The sequence below is a fragment of the Pelophylax lessonae genome, assembly GCF_965119305.1.
Source record: "Pelophylax lessonae genome assembly, chromosome: 3".
NCBI classification, from domain to species: domain Eukaryota; kingdom Metazoa; phylum Chordata; class Amphibia; order Anura; family Ranidae; genus Pelophylax; species Pelophylax lessonae.
The window spans coordinates 188,458,715-188,479,556 of NC_138770.1; the positions used below are offsets into that span (position 1 = coordinate 188,458,715).

Genomic DNA, 20,842 nt, shown 5'->3' on the forward strand with positions numbered 1-20,842 from the left:
GTAGGACACTAGGCAGGAAAAACGTTCTGGCCACACCTTAGGGGCAGTCCCAGAGGGTATATCCTCTCTCTCCCTGCTACAGGATGTCAGTTTTTTTTCTGCCTAGTCAGGAGTAAGGACCTAAGTTCCTTGCTGGGATCTCTGGTCCTGGCAAGCTTTTTTAGACAAATCTTTTTTAGTTAGCTTTTTCTCTCCAGATTTTGTTCCTGTGAGATCTTCAAGCAATTATGCTGGATCTGGGCGAGGGGCTGGATGTTGAGATCCAGTGGTCACCCCAGCCGGCCTACGAGCGCGTGCAGGCCCTAGCTCCGCGCTGGGTCGGCCGCGACATAGTCCCATTGGACGGGGACTGGCCCGCGAGTTAAACGCCTTGCCAGGTCGCCCACGACCAGTCTGAATCGGAGTCTCGGCGTCCGTGTTGGCTGACAGCCCCCCCACCTCGGTGGAGAGGGGTTCTGTCACCAGTTGGTGCCCGCCTGTTCCGGTATGGTGAGTAGTATGTCCCCCTTTCCCTCTGTCGGGGGACGTGGGCCCCTCCGTGGGATGGTCGGACCCTGATGACACGGGTTCCCTTCTATCCTGTAAACACACTCCTCCTAAGATGGGGTGGTCGCAATCCATCCCTGCGCGCTCCCTCCCACCAGCAGGCCGAGCCGAGTACTACTCAGGCCCAGGCCGCCCCTTCCAGGATACCACTCCAGCAGGCTTGGTTTGGGAGCTGACAATCCTGAAAAATCTATTGCTGCAAGCTGCGTTATAGAAGGGATTGAGGAGGCCCAGGGAGCCTCGCCCCCCTCCCGTCCGTCGGGAGCGCCGGCCCCACCGACCAGTCCATGACTAAGGTCTGTGCAGATGGAGTAGGGCGCCGCAAGCAATCATGCAGGATACTAGCACTTACCGATTGATCGGTCAACTGCAGCCGCACGGAGCGCCGTCCCTTCGCGGGCACGCGAGGCCGCCATTTTGGCGTAGCTTAAGTGTCCCCTGTATGGCGGCGGCCATCTTTGATACACCCAGCCTTGCCTCGAGGAGCAGCGGTGGGAGTGCCAGAAGACGTGTAAAGGGGCGGAGCCGCTTCCTTTATCCGGGTTAATCGATCCATAAGACTTCCTGTTCTGTAAAGACAGCGCTGAAAAGCAGTTCGGTAGGAGCTTCTGTGCATCAGGTGGTGAGCCCTTGGGGTGTTTCGATCACTTCCACCGTTGCGGTTCTTCCCTTCCAATATCCGACTATCCCCGGATCGCTTAGAAGCTTTGCGGGGGACAGTGACAGATTTGATGAAACAAGGAGTAGTGGTCCACGTTCCTTGGACAGAACATTTTCAGGGGTTCTATTCGAACCTATTCACAATACCCAGAAAAGAGGGCAAGGTGCGTCCAATTCTAGACTTAAGAGCGCTCAATCATTTTGTCCAGGTGCAAAATTCAAGATAGAGTCCATTCGCACAGTGGTGGCCTCCCTGCATCAGGGGGATTTTCTGGCGTCCATAGACATCAAGGATGCCTATCTTCACATTCCCATTTACGCAGGACATCAGCGTTTCCTTCGCTTTGCCATAGGAGAGAATCATTATCAGTTTGCAGCGTTACCCTTTGGTGTCGCCTCTGCTCCCCGGGTCTTCACAAAGGTTTTGGCCCCAGTTTTGGCGCTGTTGCGACAGTGGGGCATTTCGGTTCTAGGCTACCTAGACGACCTTCTTCTCCGTGCGGAGTCTCCGCAGGCTCTGTTGCTAAACTTGGAGATCACTATGATCTCTTTGGAAGAGTTCGGGTGGCTGGTGAACCTGCAGAAATCATCCCTGGTCCCCACCAGGAGACTGAACTATCTGGGCCTAACTTTGGACACGTCCTTGGCAAAAGTGTTTCTCCCGGGAGAAACTCCAGAAGATTCAGTCGACGACTCAGTTATTATTGACCATCAACTGGCCTTCCCTTCGGACTTTCATGAGGGTCTTGGAACTGATGGTGGCCTCCTTCGAGGCAGTACCGTTTGCCCAGTCTCATACCCGGATTCTTCAAAACGAGATTCTTCTCAAATGGAACCGGAATCCCGATTCCCTGGACAATCGGATCCGGCTGAGCGAACGGACCAGGGAATCTCTGGTTTGGTGGCTTCGGTCGCCGATGCTCAGTCAAGGGAAGTCATTTCTTCCAATCTATTGGACGATTGTCACCACGGATGCCAGTCTATCCGGGTGGGGGGGGGGGTTCTCGGCAGACGATCTGCTCAGGGGCTCTGGTCCCTGGAAGAATCCAAGTTACCGATAAATATATTGGAACTGAGAGCGATCAGACTTTGTCTGATTCACTGGACCAAGCAGCTCCAGGGCAGCCCGGTGCGGATCCAGTCGGACAATGCCACGGCCGTGGCTTACGTCAATCACCAGGGGGGCACCAAGAGTGTCCTGGCGGCCGTAGAAGTGGCCGGCATCCTTCGTTGGGCGGAACGATTTGTTCCAGCCCTCTCCGCGGTATTCATTCCGGGGGTGGAAAATTGGCAGGCAGATTTTCTCAGCCGTCAGATTCTGGATCAAGGGGAATGGTCTCTTCATCCAGAGGTATTTCACCAATTGTGCCTTCGTTGGGGCACCCCGGATGTGGATCTGTTGGCATCTCGGCTCAACAGGAAGGTGCGGAGCTTTGTAGCCCGCTCCCGCGATCCTCTAGCGGACGCCGCAGACGCGCTGGTCGCCCCGTGGGGGCAGTATCAGCTACTGTATGCCTTCCCCCCTCTCAAGTTGCTGCCGAAACTTCTTCGCAGGATAGAGGTGGAGGGAATTCCAGTTATCCTTTGTGGCTCCGGACTGGCCTCGTCAGGCCTGGTACGCTGACTTGGTCAGGCTGGTCGCGGACGCTCCTTGGCGACTTCCCCTCAGGGAGGATCTGCTGTCTCAGGGACCGATCTTCCATCCTGCTTTACGATCGCTGGCTTTAACGGCCTGGCTGTTGAGACCCAGGTGCTGAAGGACAAGGGGTTGTCGGCTTCAGTTATTCCTACTCTAATTAAAGCGAGGAAAGCGACTTCCAGAAAGGTCTATCATCGCACATGGAAGTCTTATATCGCGTGGTGTGAATCCCTTGGGTTTCCTCCACGTTCTTACTCGGTGGCCCGGATATTGGCTTTTCTGCAACAGGGGGTTGAGCAGAAACTGGCCTTGAGCACTATCAAGGGTCAGGTTTCACCGTTAGCAATCTTCTTTCAGAAGCCTCTGGCTACTCAGTCCTTGGTGCGGAATTTCATCCAGGGGGTGCGGCACCTGGCTCCGCAGGTGCGCGCGCCCTTGCCGCCCTGGGATCTTAATTTGGTGTTGTCGGTTCTTCAGAAACCTCCCTTTGAAAATATTAGGGAGATTCCCTTGCTTACCTTATCCCAGAAGGTGGCCTTTTTGGTGGCTATCACTTCTGCACGCAGGGTGTCAGAACTGGCCGCATTGTCCTGTCGTTCCCCATATCTGGTGGTTCATAGGGATAAGGTGGTTCTTCGTCCGAATCCATCCTTCCTTCCTAAGGTGGTTTCAGAGTTTCATCTAAATGAGGATATTGTGCTACCTTCCCTGTGTCCTAAGCCCAGTCATCCTCGGGAGTTTGCGCTACACTCCTTGGATGTGGTTCGGGCGATCAGGGTGTACTTGACTACTACAGACTCTTTTCGTAAGACTGATTCACTTTGTGATCACAGATGGCCCTAGAAAGGGGTTGCCTGCGTCTGCCGCGACTATCTCTAGATGGATCAGACAGACGGTGGTACAGGCTTATTCTATTAAGGGTCGGGTTCCTCCGTTCCCTGTTAAGGCGCACTCCACTCGGGCGCTTAGTGCTTCCTGGGCCTTCCGCCATCAGGCGTCGGTGCTTCAGGTTTGCAAGGCGGCTACCTGGTCGTCGGTCCTTACCTTTACAAAATTTTATAAAGTTGATGTGCTGGCATCGGCGGATGCCTCTTTTGGCCGCAAGGTTCTGCAGGCCGCTCTTTGAGGGGACCGTTGGTCTACCTCGAGGGGTTTTTTTCTGTTGGGTTTTCAGTTGAGCTCATCCTTCTGTCCGATGAGCCTTTAAGACTTCTGGTTGGCTCCGGTTGGGCCTTCTGGATTGGATTTTGATTTCCGTTATCCCACCCCTCATTTGTGGCACTGCTTTGGGACGTCCCTACTGATATTAATCAAAGAGGACTGCGTCTGTCAATGAGCGACAGAGAAAATTGGATTTTTGACTTACCGTAAAATCCTTTTCTCTTAAGCTCATTGACAGACGCAGTACTCGCCCCTCTATTTTTGAGTTGGGTTGGGTTAAATTCTCTGACACTGCTTTGTTACATAACTGACATCCTGTAGCAGGGAGAGAGAGGATATACCCTCTGGGACTTCCCCTAAGGTGTGGCCAGAACGTTTTTCCTGCCTAGTTTCCTACTCCTGTAGGGGGCAGTATAACCCTACTGATATTAATCAAAGAGGACTGCGTCTGTCAATGAGCTTAAGAGAAAAGGATTTTACGGTAAGTCAAAAATCCAATTTTTTTTAAATGTAGGTCTGCTTTGAAGGTTTGTCTATTAATGCTTAAAACATTCATGCTTTGGGTCTTGTTTTTTGGATGGAAAGGGGGTGTTGATGGATTGAGTAAATTATATTTTTGCCCATCCTTCATTTATGGATTTGGCAGCTTAACTTGACAGATGTTCATTTTGAAACAGTTAGACCTATTAGAAAAATTGTGTGTTTTGGAAAAGTGCTTTACCATATTAGGCTGAGTAGTAATATAATAATGCTATGACTGCTGTTTTATAGGACCTTGTGGGGTTACTCCTTTTATCATACATTTGAATTAGTCCTTTTAATAAAATCTGTATCTATTTTAAGCTTTCTCCTACTGCAGAATATGCGTGTTTATCCTAGTTTTTCTCTTCAGGATGTATTTAGCTTCCAAGTATCTCCAAACATCACCCCTCTAAAGCTGACTGAGCTGGCTATTCGTAAGCGCCTAACCATTCATGGTCGTGAGGATAAAGAGGTAGAACCTGAGGATTATGTGCTGCAGATCATTGGAAGGCTGGAATATGTGTTTGATGATCACCCGCTGATACAGTTTCAGGTGAATATTTTGCCTATAGTGTAAAATATTGTGGTAAAAATTTGTATTTCTCAGCACATTACAATGGCAGCTAGCTCACCTCTTTGACAGGTGCAACTCTCATAAAAAACATTTCAAAAGAGACATTTGGCAAGAGTGGTAGAATCTCCTGATACCAAGATACAGAGAACAAAGAAGGCCCTGCCAAAATAAGTATAAAACTTGAGTGGTGGCCACTCCTTCTGAAAATGATAATAGTTTGGCTTTAATGGTGATCAAGTGGTCTCAGTATTTAAATTTTTTACCGACCCTAAAAAATATGCGCAGATACAGTAGTCTGAATTCAATCTCTGCATTCTTGTCCCTGCTACATGATATTGAAGCCATGGAAGCCAAACAAATAGTTTTTTTTCTCTTTCGTTCATCAATGGACACAGCGCTCCATAAATCATAACTAGTGGGTTATATTGCCTCCTCCAAGAGTAGGATTAGGCAGAACAAAAACCACCTGGCTATGCCCATGGACCGTCCTCAGCTGATATATAACCCCCCCCCCCCCTCTCTGCTCTAGGTAATCAGTTTTAATCTGTCTAGTCAGGAGTTACACTATTGTGAGCTTCAGCAGGTTCTCTCCTCTCAGCCTTAAAACCCTCACTGAGCTGGGCTTCCCCCACCCCCTTTCCCCCCTGACTGGGCTTAGAGTCTGGTGGGGGTCCCAGGGCAGCTAATGCAGCAGAGACCCCTGGGGTTTCCACCTGCTTTCCCCACTCTGTAAGGATCCTGGGATAGTGTGTGTCCCGCCCTGGTAGTCTGGAGGGGTCCTAGTGTAGGAGACCCCTAGGTGCATGCCCCGTTTTGCAGTGTGGGTATTGTGCAGGGGGGTCCCAGTGCAGAGTCTCCCCTAAACATGTGTCCTACCTTCAGGGGGGACCCCTTGCAGAGGGTTTACCATTACAGAGGGTACAGGAAAGATCCTGAAAGCATGCTTCAATGTTTGTAGCTGATGGCCATTTTTTCTTAGTCTAGTTGGTCTCTGGTTGGCGGCCATGTTTGTGTAGGCAGATGATGTCACGGGGGCCATTTTCCCTTAGTCTGGGAGAAGCTGGAAACAACTGAAGCCTTGTGGGAATGCCGAAGCTCTTCCTATTCCTCCTTAGTTTCCTCTTCCTGTGCCCGGGACATATGAACAGGGATAGTGTCCATGATGATGCTGGGTTCAAATTCTCGGTCGGTAGGGTGAGTTTTTTTTGGGGGGGGGTCCCTGTTCCCTCTCTCTCTCTGCTTATAGGTACCCTGAGCCTTGAGGGGATCCTTTAGCGGTGCCAAAATATCCAAAAGATCGTTTTTGTACTGCAAGGTTTTCCTTTCCTTTATGGAGCCTCAGGGTCACATCTCCCCCACTGACCCCCTCTTGGAGGTGGCAGGTCCCTCAGAACCCCAGCTTCCCATGGTCCTGCAGTTCTTAGTGTCCTGGGTAGAAGTGGCGTGTGGGCAAAGGCCCAGCGGGAAGCGTCCCTTGCTTTCCCCTGCTCAGTCTGTCTCATCTGATTCTGAGCCGGATGCAGCCCAACCAGGGGGACTTAATATCATACCCCCTGATCCATCTGATAGTGAGGATGATTCCTCCATGGTCGCACAGCGAAAAGCCGCTGGTAGACGTACTTATTACTGTAGTGCATGAGACTTTAAAGATGGAGGATGCGGCTGTTGTGGCTGTGTTTGGTATGCATAAGTCGCATCATACTCCAAAGGTGTTTCCTTATGTGCCTTATTTTGACAGATTTTCCTGTAAGGAATGGGAACAACCAAAATTACCCTTTGTGGCCCCCAAACGTTTTGCTGTAAGTTACCCTTTTGAGGAGTCCACTTTAAAAAAGTGGACTAGTCCACCAGTGGTGGACCCTTCTGTTTCCAGGTTGAAAAAAGGAACCATGGTTCCAGTAGAGGAATCCCCGTCCTTTAAGGACCCGGCTGACAAGAAAGCGGAGGCTGTGGCACGCAACATGTTTACTATGGCTGGTTCGACATTGCGGCCAGCGTTTGGCTCAGCCCTGGTGTCTCAGACCCTACCTGAATGGGTCAAGCTTTTGCGCCAGGGCCTGGGGGGTGAGCAGGTCCCCGCTGCTTATATTGATTTAGCAGACCAATTGGTCTATGGGCTGCAGTTTATTTGTGATGCAGCTTTGGATATAGCTCCTGTGCTGTCCAAACTTTATTTTTCAGCGGTAGTGATTAGCGTGCTGCGGCTTAAGAATTGGTCTGCAGACCAAGCCTCTAAGAAAGCTCTCATTGATCTGCCCTTCCAAGGTGATCGCTTTTTTGGGGGTACCCTGGATGACCTCATCAAGGGTATCACGGGGGGGGGGGGTGGAGAAAGAGTACCTTCCTGCCATAATCAAGGAAAGGGAAGGAGCCTCACCGCAGACTGGGGCCCTCCTTCTCAGCCCATAGAAAGTTTTGTGCTTCTGGGACGGAGAATAAGTGAAATAGATCTTTTAAATCTTCCCTGGGAGGTTCCTAAGCAACCTTGGTCTGGTAAGCCTAGAGCTAGCTTCCCCGGTCCAGCAGACAAGACTCCATCAGCATGAATGTCTGCCCTCACCTGTTTTTTGGGTGGAGGGACATCTTCACTGGTTTCTGGCCTTGTGGACTTCTTTGGTGAGCGTCAAGGAGATTTGTGAAATGTTTCTTTTGGGGGTACCCAGAAAGGGGGACAAAGCTTGTCCTCCTTCAGGTTTTTTAGGTCCAGAGTCTCCTTGTGCGGATTTAATTCCTGCAAAGGTTCAAGTTATGTCTGAACTACCCAACGTCCCCCCCCCCACCCCTGTCCAGGGAATTGATTTACCTAGGTCTGATTCTTTTTCTGACCAGGGTGGTCCTTTCTCTGCACAAGCTTCAGGGACCACAGGCTGTGATTCACCAGCTGCTGTTAGTTTTCTCTCCCATTTTGCCCACAGGTTCTGAGTCTGGTGGAATCCACCTTCAAGACAGTTCTGTTTGCACTGTCTTACATGCAGCTTCTTTAGCAGGTTTGGCTCCACAGGAGGATACCGAAGTTCGTGACGAGGTCATGGGGTCCTCTGACAGACGCCTCTAGCGTCCAAGGGCCACAGTAAGGCTAGTATCCTCCTCGGCTAAGGCTTCCAGTTCCTGTGAGGAATCAAGAGCAAGGATCTTCAAATTCACAGTCGCTGGTTTTAATGGCTTAACTATTGAAAGCCAGGTACTGAGAGATAGGTCTGTCGGGATCAGTGATCCCTACTATGGTGAAGGCCAGGAAGTCTTCTTCCAGCAAGATATAGCATCGTACGTGGAAAGCATGTTGGTGTGAGTCGATTGTCGCTCATCCTTGATCTTTTTCTGTGGCTCAGGTCTTAACCTTTTTTTCAACAGGGCTTTGATCAGAAGTTGGCTTTGAGTACCATCAAGGGGCAGGTGTCTTCCTTGGCAATCTTCTTTCAGCGACCCCTAGCCACACACTCTTTAGTTTATACCTTCATTCAGGGGGTTTGACATTTGGCTCAACTGTACGGTCTCTTTTGCCGCCATGGGATTTAAATTTAGTACTTTTGGTTCCCCAGAAACCTCCATTTGAGAATATTCGGGAGATTTCCTTGCCTACATTATCCCAGAAGGTGACCTTCTTGGTGGCTATTACTTCGGTCCGCAGGGTATCTGAATTGGCAGCATTATCCTGTTGCAGTCCCTATTTAGTGGTCCATAGGCATAAAGTGGTTCTTCGTCCCTTTCCATCATTCCTGCCCAAAGTTGTCTCTGACTTCCATTTGAATGAGGACATTGAGTGTTGCCTTCCTTGTGTCCCAAGCCGGCTCATCCCAAAGCATTTGCTTTGCATACCTTGGATGTGGTTCGTGCGATAGGGTGTTTCTGGCAGCTACTGAGTCTTTATCTTAGGTCAGACTCGATTTTGTGGTTACGAACGGACCAAGAAAAGGGCTGTCACAGTGCATTCTACTCGGGCGCTGAGTGCTTCTTGGGCCTTCTGTCATCAGGCTTCAATATTGCAAGTTTGAAAGGCGGCCACTTGGTCGTCCGTGCATACCTTCACAAATTCTAGAAGGTAGATACTTTGGCATCTGCGGATGCTTCTTTTGGCCGCAAAGTTTTGCATGCTGCGGTTTAAAAGCGGCTGTTCCCTCTTGAGGGGCGTTTTTTTCTTTAAACCTTTATTTTTCAGATGGGGCTCCTGTGTCCTGGTTAAGGGCTCTTATGTTTAGCCTTGGGTTATTCCCCCCCCCTCTTTTTCCTTTTGGCTCTTTGGCTCTGCTTTTGGACGTCCTACTAGTTATGATTTATGGAGCGATGTGTCCGTCGATGAACGAACGAGAAAATGGGATTTTTGTAGATACCGTAAAATCCATTTCTCTGAGTTCTACAGACACAGCACCCACCCCTCTGTGGAGTTCTGATACTTCTAATACTGCTTGCTACTAAACAGATTGCCTAGAGCAGAGATGGGGGTTATATATCAGCTGAGGACAGCCCATGGGCGTAGCCAGGTGTTTGTTCTGCCTTATCCTACTCCTGGAGGAGGCAATACAACCCACTAGTTTTGATTTATGGAACGCTGTGTCCGTCAAACTCAAACAAATTGAATTTAAGGGAAGTACAAAAATCATATTTTTTTCAGATGAAGGTCAGAAATGTAGCGAACCTATTTTTCTCAGCATAGGTTACCTTAAATGGAAATGTAAAATCATTTGAGCATATGTTCTTCTTTAATTTGGTTATTGTCAGGGCAATGTACCATGTTGGCCATGATTGATTAATATAGAGGTTTTGGTGTTTAAGTGATACTCCCTATTGGCTGGCATTAAAGTATAACTAAAGACAAATCTTTTTTGAGTTTTGGATAGAATAGAGATGGATTAAAACACTGGTCAGTTATTGGGGTCTGTGTCCCCACTAGGGAGAATCACTCTCTATTTGTCCTGTTTACCATTATTATTGAAAGTAAAAAAAAAAATTCCAAAATTTGGTTTGTGCCCAAAAAATAGAGGAGAAATTTTCCAATGGGGGACACTAGTTCTTGTGAGGTGTGTGAGGGGGGGGGCTGTGGTGTCAAGGAATTCCCTTAATTTTCAGTGATTTCCTCTCACTTCCTGTTTTGGCTCTGGGATGGGAAGTGAGGGTAAATCTTCCCACAGATGGGGGAAAAAAACTGACGGATTATAACCTCCTCTTAACTCTATCCAAAATGAAGAAAAAAGTTTTGCCTATAATTCTACTTTGAGTTCTTAAAGATACAAGCTTTTAGGGTGCTGATTTTATACAATTGTGAAAAGCCTGAAGAAGGAATCTGTTGCCTTGCATCTTCAATCACTTAAGATGGTCAGTAAAAAGCATTTCTCCAAACCTTCTGCATAGTAATGATGAAAAACAACCTTTTTTTTTTTTTTTTTTTTTTTTGCTAGTTAGGTTTCACATTTTAAAATCTTAATAGTTTGTATATATTTTTTTTTGGTGTTTTGGGTCCGGTAAATCTTAACAACATGTCTTGGTTTTCAGTACGTTAGGAACTGTGTAATAAACAAGACTCTCCCTCGATTCACGCTTGTCGAGTGCTGTAAGATTAAAAAGGTGTTTGAAGAAGAGATGAGTGCAATCGAGTTGGCTGTAAAAAGGAAAATCTCTGCACCCCCCTTGCCGTTGCCACCCAAAACACGTGGTGCCTCTGTAAGTTACACAACTGCACTTTGAAGTGAAAGATCACCTTTATACCTCCATAAATATATCCCATGTGCTCATGCATAGTATTTAGATGTGTACCTTTTTTATATAAAATCTGTTTGTATACCCTTTTCCCCTGCTCTGCCAGCACCTTGCCTTTTCAGTTGCTATGCCAATCTGCAAAATTCTTCTCTTGTACTTCTTCAATTCAACAGTATGCATCATGCATGTTCCCTTCTCCTTTCCTCTAAGACCATTCCCAAAGCTGAGATCGCTCAGCAGACATTGTTGACCTCATAAATTATGAAATCTAGAGTTTTGTCCTTTGAGGCTCCCATTAACGTCTCCATCTCTCCAATTACTCATCTGCCTGGGTGCCCTTTTTATTTTCAAGAGTTAAGACTCAAGTGCTGTCCTCCTGTATTTTCCTTACATTGATTGAGAACATATCTGCGGGATCAGGGATGGCACTGGAGAGTCCTAACCAGCAAGAGGAGATAGTGGGAGCATGAGAGGACCAAGTGCAGAAAAAGCTAAATGTTTTTTGACCTTCATTTTCTATAAGATCAGTGTCTGTTTTGGGCTGCTATCCTGTTCCGAGTTATTTAGGTTAATATCCTGTACCAATTATCTTAGAGGTACTGCACTTCCAGTTTGTCACTATTGTGATATGAATGAGGCTAAACATAAAAGGAAAAAGTTCACAAAATTTCTCTGTCCCGATTTATTCTCTTAAGGCTGATGTGCACTGTGTAGCACTGACATAACTTTTGATGTGCTGGCATATAGCATGGTCAAAGGCGCACTGGCAAATGGCTCTGCGGAATACGGTATACTAGCAAGAACATGTAATTGAAGACTATTGCTATAGATCAAAAGCTGGCCATACATTATACATTTTTCTTCAATTTCCTTTACCTTCAACTATGTAGTACAAGGGCCTGCCTGACTGCATACAAATTGAGAGTGTTTAGGTTTGACCTCATATTAAATGGTTTTGGTAAATCTAAAGGTAAGTTGTATGGTCAGCCTTATATTCACATTATCTCAGCATTTTAGTCGTTTTAGCTACTGGTAAGTGCCCCTATAGGTAAAGTGGTTGTAAAGCCTTACGGTTTTTTACCTTAATGCATTCTATATACATTAAGATTAAAAAAAGTCTTTGCTCCAGCACCCCCCCCCCAGACACCCCCTTTTTCTTACCTGAGCCCGATTTGATCCAGCAATGTTCACAAGCATCATTGGACAGATTGATAGCAGCAGGAGCCATTGGCTCCTGCTGCTGTCAACCAAATCCTGTGACACAGTCCCGCTGTTTGTCAATGGACGCAGCAGCGTAACTCAGGAGCGAGCCCATTGGGGGGGGGGGGAACCATAGAAAGTGGCTTTCCGTAGGGGCACCTGATGAAGAGAAGCCTGTAGCACCAGCAGGGGACTCCAGAAGAAGAGGCTCAGGGCTGCACTGTACACAGCACAGAGCAGGTAAGTGTAGCACTGTCCCACAGGGCCTGCTGAATAATGACTCGACGTGCTCCCCTGATTATCAGCACACGGTTATCTTGAGATAGTTCATGGATACCTTCCTTGCTCCTGATAGAAAGGGTTAAGTCTCTTGCTCTTTACTTTCTAGCAAGATGATTTAGTGGATGATAACTTCTCTTCAGGACACTCTCACTAGCATCCCCCTTCAACTGACACCCGTCCACTGACTATCCTAGGAGCGGGGGGGCCCCCCCTCAGATAAGGCCCCTTGACAAGAGATTCTGTACTCCCTGTACTGCATAGACAGATTCTCCAGTGTCTCCCCTCTCAGTGAGCTCCTCTGGGTTCAGTTCCTCACTGCTACTCTCCAGGCCCTCAGGACGACCCCCTGAGGCTGCATGGCACCTCTACAAAGGAGGAGGCAGTCGCCCCCCTCCCTCCGGTACTCCGCTATCCAGACGAAAGACCTCGAGCACATGTGCTCCTGGATTTTATACAGTATCCCAGCATGCACCGAGGCACTTTTTCTCTGCCAAATCCCCAGAGCTGTATCAAAAGCCTGTGCACCCATTTGTCAGGTTTCCTCGCACTGTCCAACATGCCTCCCTATTGGACCAGTGTGAAACATTCTCCAGACAGAGCGAGTTGCATCCTGAGCACAATGAGCAGACCTCGCAAACAGATCCTGCTCTCTGGTATGCAGAGAGCAATATAGATTTACCTGCAGCCCTTCTGGTTAGAAGACTGAGCTCAAAACTATACTTTCTCACTAGCACCCACCTAGGAGGATGCTACATAAGTATATGCATGTATGTTTTTTATTTTAGTGCAGAAAAAAAAGGTTTACCACCACTTTAATTACAGTCTGATTGGATGTTGAATGATTATTGTAGAATTGTACAGTGACTGTGTTTACCTGCTATTCTATTCTGCCTTTTTCTTGCAATTTCAGGAATCTTAGGACATCTGTGTCTAGTACATTGGTTTGCTTATGAATTAAATTTTCTTTTTCTGAAAATAAACCCATTTCTAATATGTCTATTTTTCTTGTAGATTATGTCTCATAATGTCTGGGATTTGGTTGAACCTTACAAGCTCACACTGATAAAGGGGAGCAAACTTAACACTGAGGACACAGTAAGATTTTTTTTTCTTCTTTATGGGAAAGTTGCAATTTACTTCTTTAAATCCTTTAAGGGTCAGCTAAATATGAAATGAATAGTTAAACTCCTCCATAGAAACCTCACAATTTTTTGGGTGGTTTTTGGGCTTTCATGCAATTAACTTTGCGTATGGAGAACAAGCAATTAGGTCTCTTACACACTGGATGTTTTTACAGCTGCTGTTTTTGGCGTCAGACATTTTTTTCTGCAGTCAGTAATCTTCCCAGCATGTTATCCTATGTGTCCATGCACACATAGGCTGTTCTCAGCAATTTTTGGCAGGGGCGTTTGGAAAAAAACCCCAGAACTAGTGGGTTTTAAGAGGCAATTTTCAGCCGTAAAAATGCTCCAACTCTGGTAAAAGCTTAAAAATGCTGAAATGCGCTGATAAACGTAGCTATTCTGCATTTATCAATGTTTTTGAGCCATAAGCTTTTGTGGGATTATAGTTTTACTAAAAGAAGAAAAAAAAAAACTCTACAGCTGAAAAAAGCTAATAAAGCGCTGAAAATGCTACTGCAAAAAAACTGAAAAGCTCCTTCTACAGCTACAGCTTTCTACTGACGTTTTGATAATGTCCAGTGTGCATGAGGCCTTAGGCCAGCCATACCTGAATTGAAATTTGGCTAATAGATCAACTTGTGTAAAGTCAGCTATAGTTGCCGCTAGAAGTACCCCAGCTATCAAAATATAAAAGCTCAATGGAGAGATTCTCCCATTCTCATTGTGTGTGGATCAGGGAATTGAGTAATTTTTTTCGTTTAACGTACAAAAGAAAATGACTGGTGTATAGCCAGCCTTCCTGTCTTGACAGAAGGTGACTATGACTGCACGTATATACCATCTCTGTATACTACAGTTTATTAGGTGTTTGTGTTTTCACACTGTGAACCTCTGAAATATCTCTTGTTCATTGAGGATCTGATTGGGGGGTTCAATCAATGCATTGCAAGGATTAAAACTACTATGAGTATCTTGCATGTACTTTATGTAGTTGGTGCTATGCTTGAACTTAGAGACCCTAATAACTAAAAATGTAGGTAAAAACACAGAAAAATTACTTTTTTTCTTTTTTTGATGCATACGTTTGTTTTTTTCCTTACCGTAAACTATTTTTTATTGACTTGCAATATGGATCTGAACTTGCCAGCAAAATTTGACTACTTCAGAAAGAGTCCATTCCATAGCACAGCCCCTACTCCTTGCATGTCGTAGTCCTAGTTGCTATCCAGTCACGGGCAGCAGCAGCATGTCCTAGAACGGCCCATTGCTTGCCTTTATCCAGCCCTTGGGGCACTATTCTTCCCACTGTTACGAGACCCCATTCTGCCTACTGACCCCAAAAATGGGTCACTATTTCTCCCAATAATACCAATGATGGGGCACTATTCATCCCTCTAATACCAAATGTGGCGATGTTTACTCGCACTGATGCCAGGAAACTTTCCACACCCGCTGGCTCCAGTCCGGCCCCCTAAGGTCTGAAGAACAATACATTGGCCATTTTTTATCAAAATTTGGAGAACCCTGGTCTAGAGGACAGGGACTGAGCTATGATGTGACACGTGAGTGAATCTCAAGATTATTAAAACAGATTTAAAAGTTCTTACTCCACATAGGTGAGTTGACATATTTTATTTGGTTCCCTGTCTGTAGTCTTGCTCTACTAAACGTAATTGAGCCTTTATCTGAGATTAAATAATATATAGTACTTTGTCAAGTAAAACCGAATTCTGGACCTGATTCTTGTACTTCTGGGTGAAGGCAATAAAACATGTTTCTGGGAAAAAGATCACCACTAATTTGAAAACATTATAATTAAGTTTTTGCCCTCCCAAACAAGTTTGTTAGTATAAAGGCTTTAGTGTTACAATTGCTGGCAAAGTTCATGCATGCTAAGCTTTTTAATTTATTATGAGATTTGAAGTTCCTCTAAGTTAAGTTTCTGGGTAATTACACATGAGCATTGGATGCTCTAATTGTTTGGTGCTTCTCAATTTCCCCCTGCTTCTCCTGATAAGATATTGTAGCAGCATTAGTATTCTCAGTAGGGCTAAGGCAGCACATCTGTAAAGATGAAATCAGGGCGGCTAAAATAGAACACGAGAGACATATAGCGGAGGAGAGTAAAAAGAACCCCAAGAAATTCTTTAAGTATATAAACAGTAAGAAAGCGAGGCCAGAACACATTGGCCCCATAAAAGATGATAAAGGAAAAATGGCCACTGAGGACAGAGAAAAGGCGGAAGTGTTAAATAATTTCTTTTCTTCAGTCTTCACAAAGGAATCGGGGGGCTACACGAACCCCGCTTGTAAGGCCGAACTAAATAATACACCTCAGGAAGTGCCGCCATGGCTAACAGAGGATAGACTTAGAGCTAAACTAGAGAAACTTAACATAAATAAATCCCCGAGACCGGATGGCTTGCACCCAAGGGTTCTAAATGAGCTCAGTCAGGTGATTGCCAGACCATTATTCTTGATCTTTAAGGATAGTTTACAGACGGGTATGGTGCCAGCTGATTGGAAAAAAGCCAACGTGGTACCAATATTTAAAAAGGGGCCGAGATATATCCCGGGTAACTATAGGCCGGTCAGCCTAACATCTGTAGTCTGCAAAATTTTGGAGGGGATGATAAGGGACCACATACAAGACTTTAGTAATGAAAACGGTATTATAAGTAGTAATCAGCATGGATTCATGAAAAATCGTTCATGCCAAACCAATCTATTAACCTTCTACGATGAAGTGAGCTGCCACTTAGATAAAGGTAAGCCTGTGGATGTGGTGTATCTGGACTTTGCAAAGGCCTTTGACACCGTTCCCCACAAACGCTTACTGTACAAACTAAGGAAGGTAGGTATGGACCATAAGGTGAGTACCTGGATAGAGAACTGGCTCCAGGGGAGAGTACAGAGGGTGGTGATTAATGGGGAGTACTCGGATTGGGCGGGTGTGGAAAGTGGGGTCCCCCAGGGTTCTGTCCTGGGACCAATCCTGTTTAATTTATTCATAAATGATCTAGAGGAGGGGATATCTAGTACAATCTCAGTATTTGCAGATGATACTAAATTAGGCATGCCAATATCTTCTATGCAGGATGTGGAAATCTTGCAAGCAGACCTGAACAAAATAACGGGGTGGGCAACTACATGGCAGATGAGATTTAATGTAGAAAAATGTAAAGTAATGCACTTGGGGGCCAGAAACCAGAAAGCAAGCTACTCACTAGGGGGGGAACCTCTGGGTGAGTCTAGGATGGAAAGGGACCTGGGGGTACTGGTAGACAACAGGCTTGGAAGTGGCATGCAATGCCAAGCCGCTGCAAGCAAAGCCAACAGAATACTGGGTTGTATAAAAAAGGGGATTCACTCCAGAAATAAAGAGATTATTCTTCCACTCTACAAGACTCTGGTCCGGCCACATCTGGAGTATGCTGTCCAGTTCTGGGCACCGGTCCTCAGGAAGGATGTGCTGGAACTGGAGAAAGTCCAGAGAAGGGCAACAAAAATAATTAGGGGAATGGAGGACATCGGCTATGAGGAAAGACTACATGCACTGAACCTATTCTCTCTGGAGAAGAGACGCTTGAGGGGGGATATGATATCAATGTACAAATACTGTACTGGCGACCCTAGCATAAGGAACAAACTATTTAGAGTAAGGGAATACAATAAGACACGTGGCCACTCACTAAAACTAGAGGAAAGGCGGTTTAACCTTAAAGTGCGTAAGGGGTTCTTCACTGTAAGAGTAGTAAGGATGTGGAATTCTCTTCCGCAAGCAGTCGTATCAGCGGGGAGCATTGATAGTTTCAAAAAACTATTGGATGGACACCTTAAAGACCACAACATACAGGGGTATACAATGTACGGTTAAAAGCAAACACACACACATAGGTTGAACTGGATGGACTTGTGTCTTTTTTCAGCCTCACTAACTATGTAACTATGAACAGGGGCGCTAACTAGAATACAGTGTTAATGAACCTGGTGATAATGAGGGTTCAAGAGGCACTATACCAAAGTTAGAATTACACATAAAATAAATCTTTAAAATGTTTTTAAGAGCTTCTTTACAGCCTGTTTCCTAGTCAAATTACATTCTGCATATGTCCATTTTTTTCACATGAATTAGCATTTTTAGTTAATACTCTTTTCCTAAAATTACATTGTGTAGAATTTTATTTTGCATCACAACCTAAATATATGTAACATTTGTCATATTCTCTTGTGTGTCTGTAGGTTGTGGTACGGGCTGGCCTGTTCCATGGCACTGAATTGCTGTGTAAACCCATTATGAGTTCTGAACTGCCAGGCAAAAATGACCATCTATGGAGCGAGACATTTGAATTTGAGATCAATGTATGTGACCTGCCACGGATGGCTCGTCTCTGTCTGTCTATCTACAATGTGTTAGACAAGACCAAGAACAAGAAAGGGAACAAAGCATCCAATCCAAAGTACCAGACCATTAAGAAAGCTGGGAAAATGGTACTTGACATGTTTTTACACTTATGTTTAACTTTATTATCCCTTCTACTGTATGTGTGTTCTGGTTTTGTTCTACTACAAAGTTTCCCAAACTGTGATTTCTTCTATGCCATCTTTACACATTCTGTGTAGATTGTCCATTGCTGAACACATTTCTGGCCAGGCTTTCATGTACTGTAGACCTACACAATGAGCAACTTACAATTGTGCCTTGTAAACAGCCCATTTCTAAAAATTGTAATTATTAATATACCGCAGAAATTGCTGTACCATTTGTGCAAAACTTGTTTTAATAGAAATTCATATTTACTGGTATATTTACAATAGCTGTAGCAATGCAATTTCCTGTTTTAAAAGATAGGCTCGCCTTTTGTAACATTTTGCACCCATATTCAGGCTGTAACGTGTTACAAATGTAATGGCCCCCCCAAACCCCCCTCTGCTCCGCTCATTGCCACAATCTAAAGAAAATATGGCGGTGCAGGGCTCTGCCCACCCAGTCATGTCATTCATTCAGTGTTCTGTAAATTTATGAACTAAAACTACCGACCACTTTTGTGGCTGTCGGCTTGTAGTTCCCAATGAACTACCACGGTGCCGTGGTAGTTTATTTATTCTTCCTGTTGCTGTGAAACTGCCTGCCTGTATGATGTATTAGCAGAAAGCTTACACTGACAGCCTGCGGGAGACCTGCATGGCATCAGCGATCTGCTGATCACTGATGCAATGCTTTTCAGGCTCCAAAAAAATAGTAAATGCAAATTGTTTTACCTGCAAAAAATTGAGCATTTATTATTTTTTTTTCCTAAAAAGGTGAACTTATCCTTTACCAGCCTTGATAACACACCTTTATTCCCTTACAAAGCTCCTGTCTGGTCGATTTCAGCTAGATCGGACAGATATGGTCAAGTCTGTGGACTCCAACAGAGATGCATAGAGAACATTAGCCGCCATTCCGTTTTGGAAACCATTTTTCTGTTTCCCTTCACGAGAAAAGGGGGATGCCTGGACTATACAAGGATACATTTTTTTTGTGAAAAAAATGTCATAGGAAAAATATTTGATCATTCACCTTGTCCTTGCAGGGTCAACCGCTTTATCTGTGGCTAGCCTAGGCCAATCTCTTTTCATGGCTACTGTAAAAAGACTACACAGTTGTTTGCGATTGGATTTCCTACTGTGCATTAAATTAATTTAGGTTATATTTCTCACTGGACAAAAAAAAATAAGCAAAGGATACACTGAAAAATTAGGCAGGTTGTACACAGCCTGATAAAAGCAAACAGAGATTATACAAACATATATTCCAATGACTGGGTAGCTTGGGTATGGCAGAAAACAAGTCCCAGTTATCACAGTAAATGCATGTGACAGATACCAGCGGGACTCCAAAGTAAGTATTTGTATTGTCTACCAGCTTTTAATCACATGACTGCATCATGTAAAGGTTGGAATCTAAAGTGCATCAGATAGGTTTATAATGATAAAGCTGAATTTCAGAGAAATTGCAAAATGCATAGATATGTATACAAGTGTTTTAACTGCCAAATAGTATTTTCTCTTACGTCCTCCGACAGTCGCCGCCCACTTCATATTCATCACCAATGGGTTATGTCCTTTATTCCGTAGGAGTAGCTAGGCAATAGAATATGTTAGTACAAAGACTTTTAACATATCCCACCCCCAGGGGGTGGTCCCCTCAGTACATAACCCTCCACTTCCTGTATCCAACTCAGTTTCATTTGTCTAGCTGTCAGTAGTAGCTGGAAGTTTCTGTGCTGGGGCACCTTGTCTCAGCTCTCTTTCCTTTCTTTGGATTTTATTTCAGTTTTTTCTCTCTTTCTTGTTAGCTGTTATTTTACCAGCGTTAGTTAGTTCTTCGGAAGAAGAGGATCATGCGGGCTGCGTCTCGGGCTGACCCCCCTGGTAGCAGGCTGTGGGTCAGTGGCTTCTCTGCCCGCCATCGAGCGTTCAGTCAGGTACCGCTCCTGAGTTTTCTGAACGACCCATCCCTGTTCCGTGCAGGGATGCTAGGGTGAGGTGGCTACCTCACTGGACGCTGTGCGGTTTCTCAACCCACCTTCTGCTGCGTCCTGGATGCGACTCTCCCTGTCTCATGTACAGCGGCTTGTTCGCCTGTGCGGGTCCCCCACGCCATGTAAGAGGTAAGTGTATCTATGTGGGGACCTGTCTGTCTGGGGGGTGTCAGTCTGGGACTGTGTTACCTTGCCCTGTGTTCACACTATTGATGTTTCCCTATCTCTCACACTGCATGCTGTGGGCTGCATGGAGGGGGGGCTGTGCTGCACTCTGTGTCAGTCTGACTGTGTGAACGGCTGTGTGCTGTGGGGCTTGATGCTATCATGCTTGGGGCACATTACAGCGCCGCTGCGGCGGTCCACCATGTTATTCATGACTTATGGTGTATTTTCATTTCACCTTCATGAGGTGAGGGAGCGGCGTTTTCGGCGCCATTTTGGCTGTGCTCGCTCCGGCCGCATGGTACACGTGCATGGCGGCCATTTTCTTGTAGCCTCCATAGGCTTTCATAGAGCGCCCTGCATATCAGCATTTCCTTTCCTTCAGGAGCACCACAGGCAGCAGCAGCAGCACCGATCTCTCCAGGTTCATTTCTTTTTATTCCCTGTATCCTGCCTTGGTATACTTGTCCCTGTGGGGGTCCCTTGTGTGGGATGCCTAGTGTGAGTGGGCTACGATCGCAGCGCTCTCTTAAAGGAGCGGTCACCCTTTTATTTTTGCTGCTACAAGGGCATGGATTCTCAGGAATACTAGTTTCCTGCCAAATTAGTGGGAAGCCAGGGGACTGCGGTTTCCCCCCCCCGGGGGGGGATTTGGCTGCGATTGTGGCTAGCCTTGCGACTCAGGTGCAAATGCTGGTGGTTGCTCAATCCTCTAAAAGGCCCAGAGTTTTCAATTTCCTCTGTTTCAGAG

The 20,842-nt window shown here is 45.8% G+C and overlaps 1 protein-coding gene across 3 annotated transcripts in view; it reads left to right on the top strand.

The window, feature by feature from the left end:
* PIK3CB (phosphatidylinositol-4,5-bisphosphate 3-kinase catalytic subunit beta) overlaps window positions 1-20,842 on the top strand; it is a 278,272-nt gene that overhangs the window by 157,013 nt on the left and 100,417 nt on the right. For all 3 annotated transcript variants that reach the window (XM_082249418.1, XM_082249419.1, XM_082249417.1), the window contains exons 5-8: window positions 4,899-5,081; window positions 10,590-10,757; window positions 13,287-13,370; window positions 17,642-17,890. In XM_082249418.1, coding sequence (XP_082105544.1) covers window positions 4,899-5,081; window positions 10,590-10,757; window positions 13,287-13,370; window positions 17,642-17,890 — 684 coding nt within the window. The remainder of the gene's footprint in view (window positions 1-4,898; window positions 5,082-10,589; window positions 10,758-13,286; window positions 13,371-17,641; window positions 17,891-20,842) is intronic.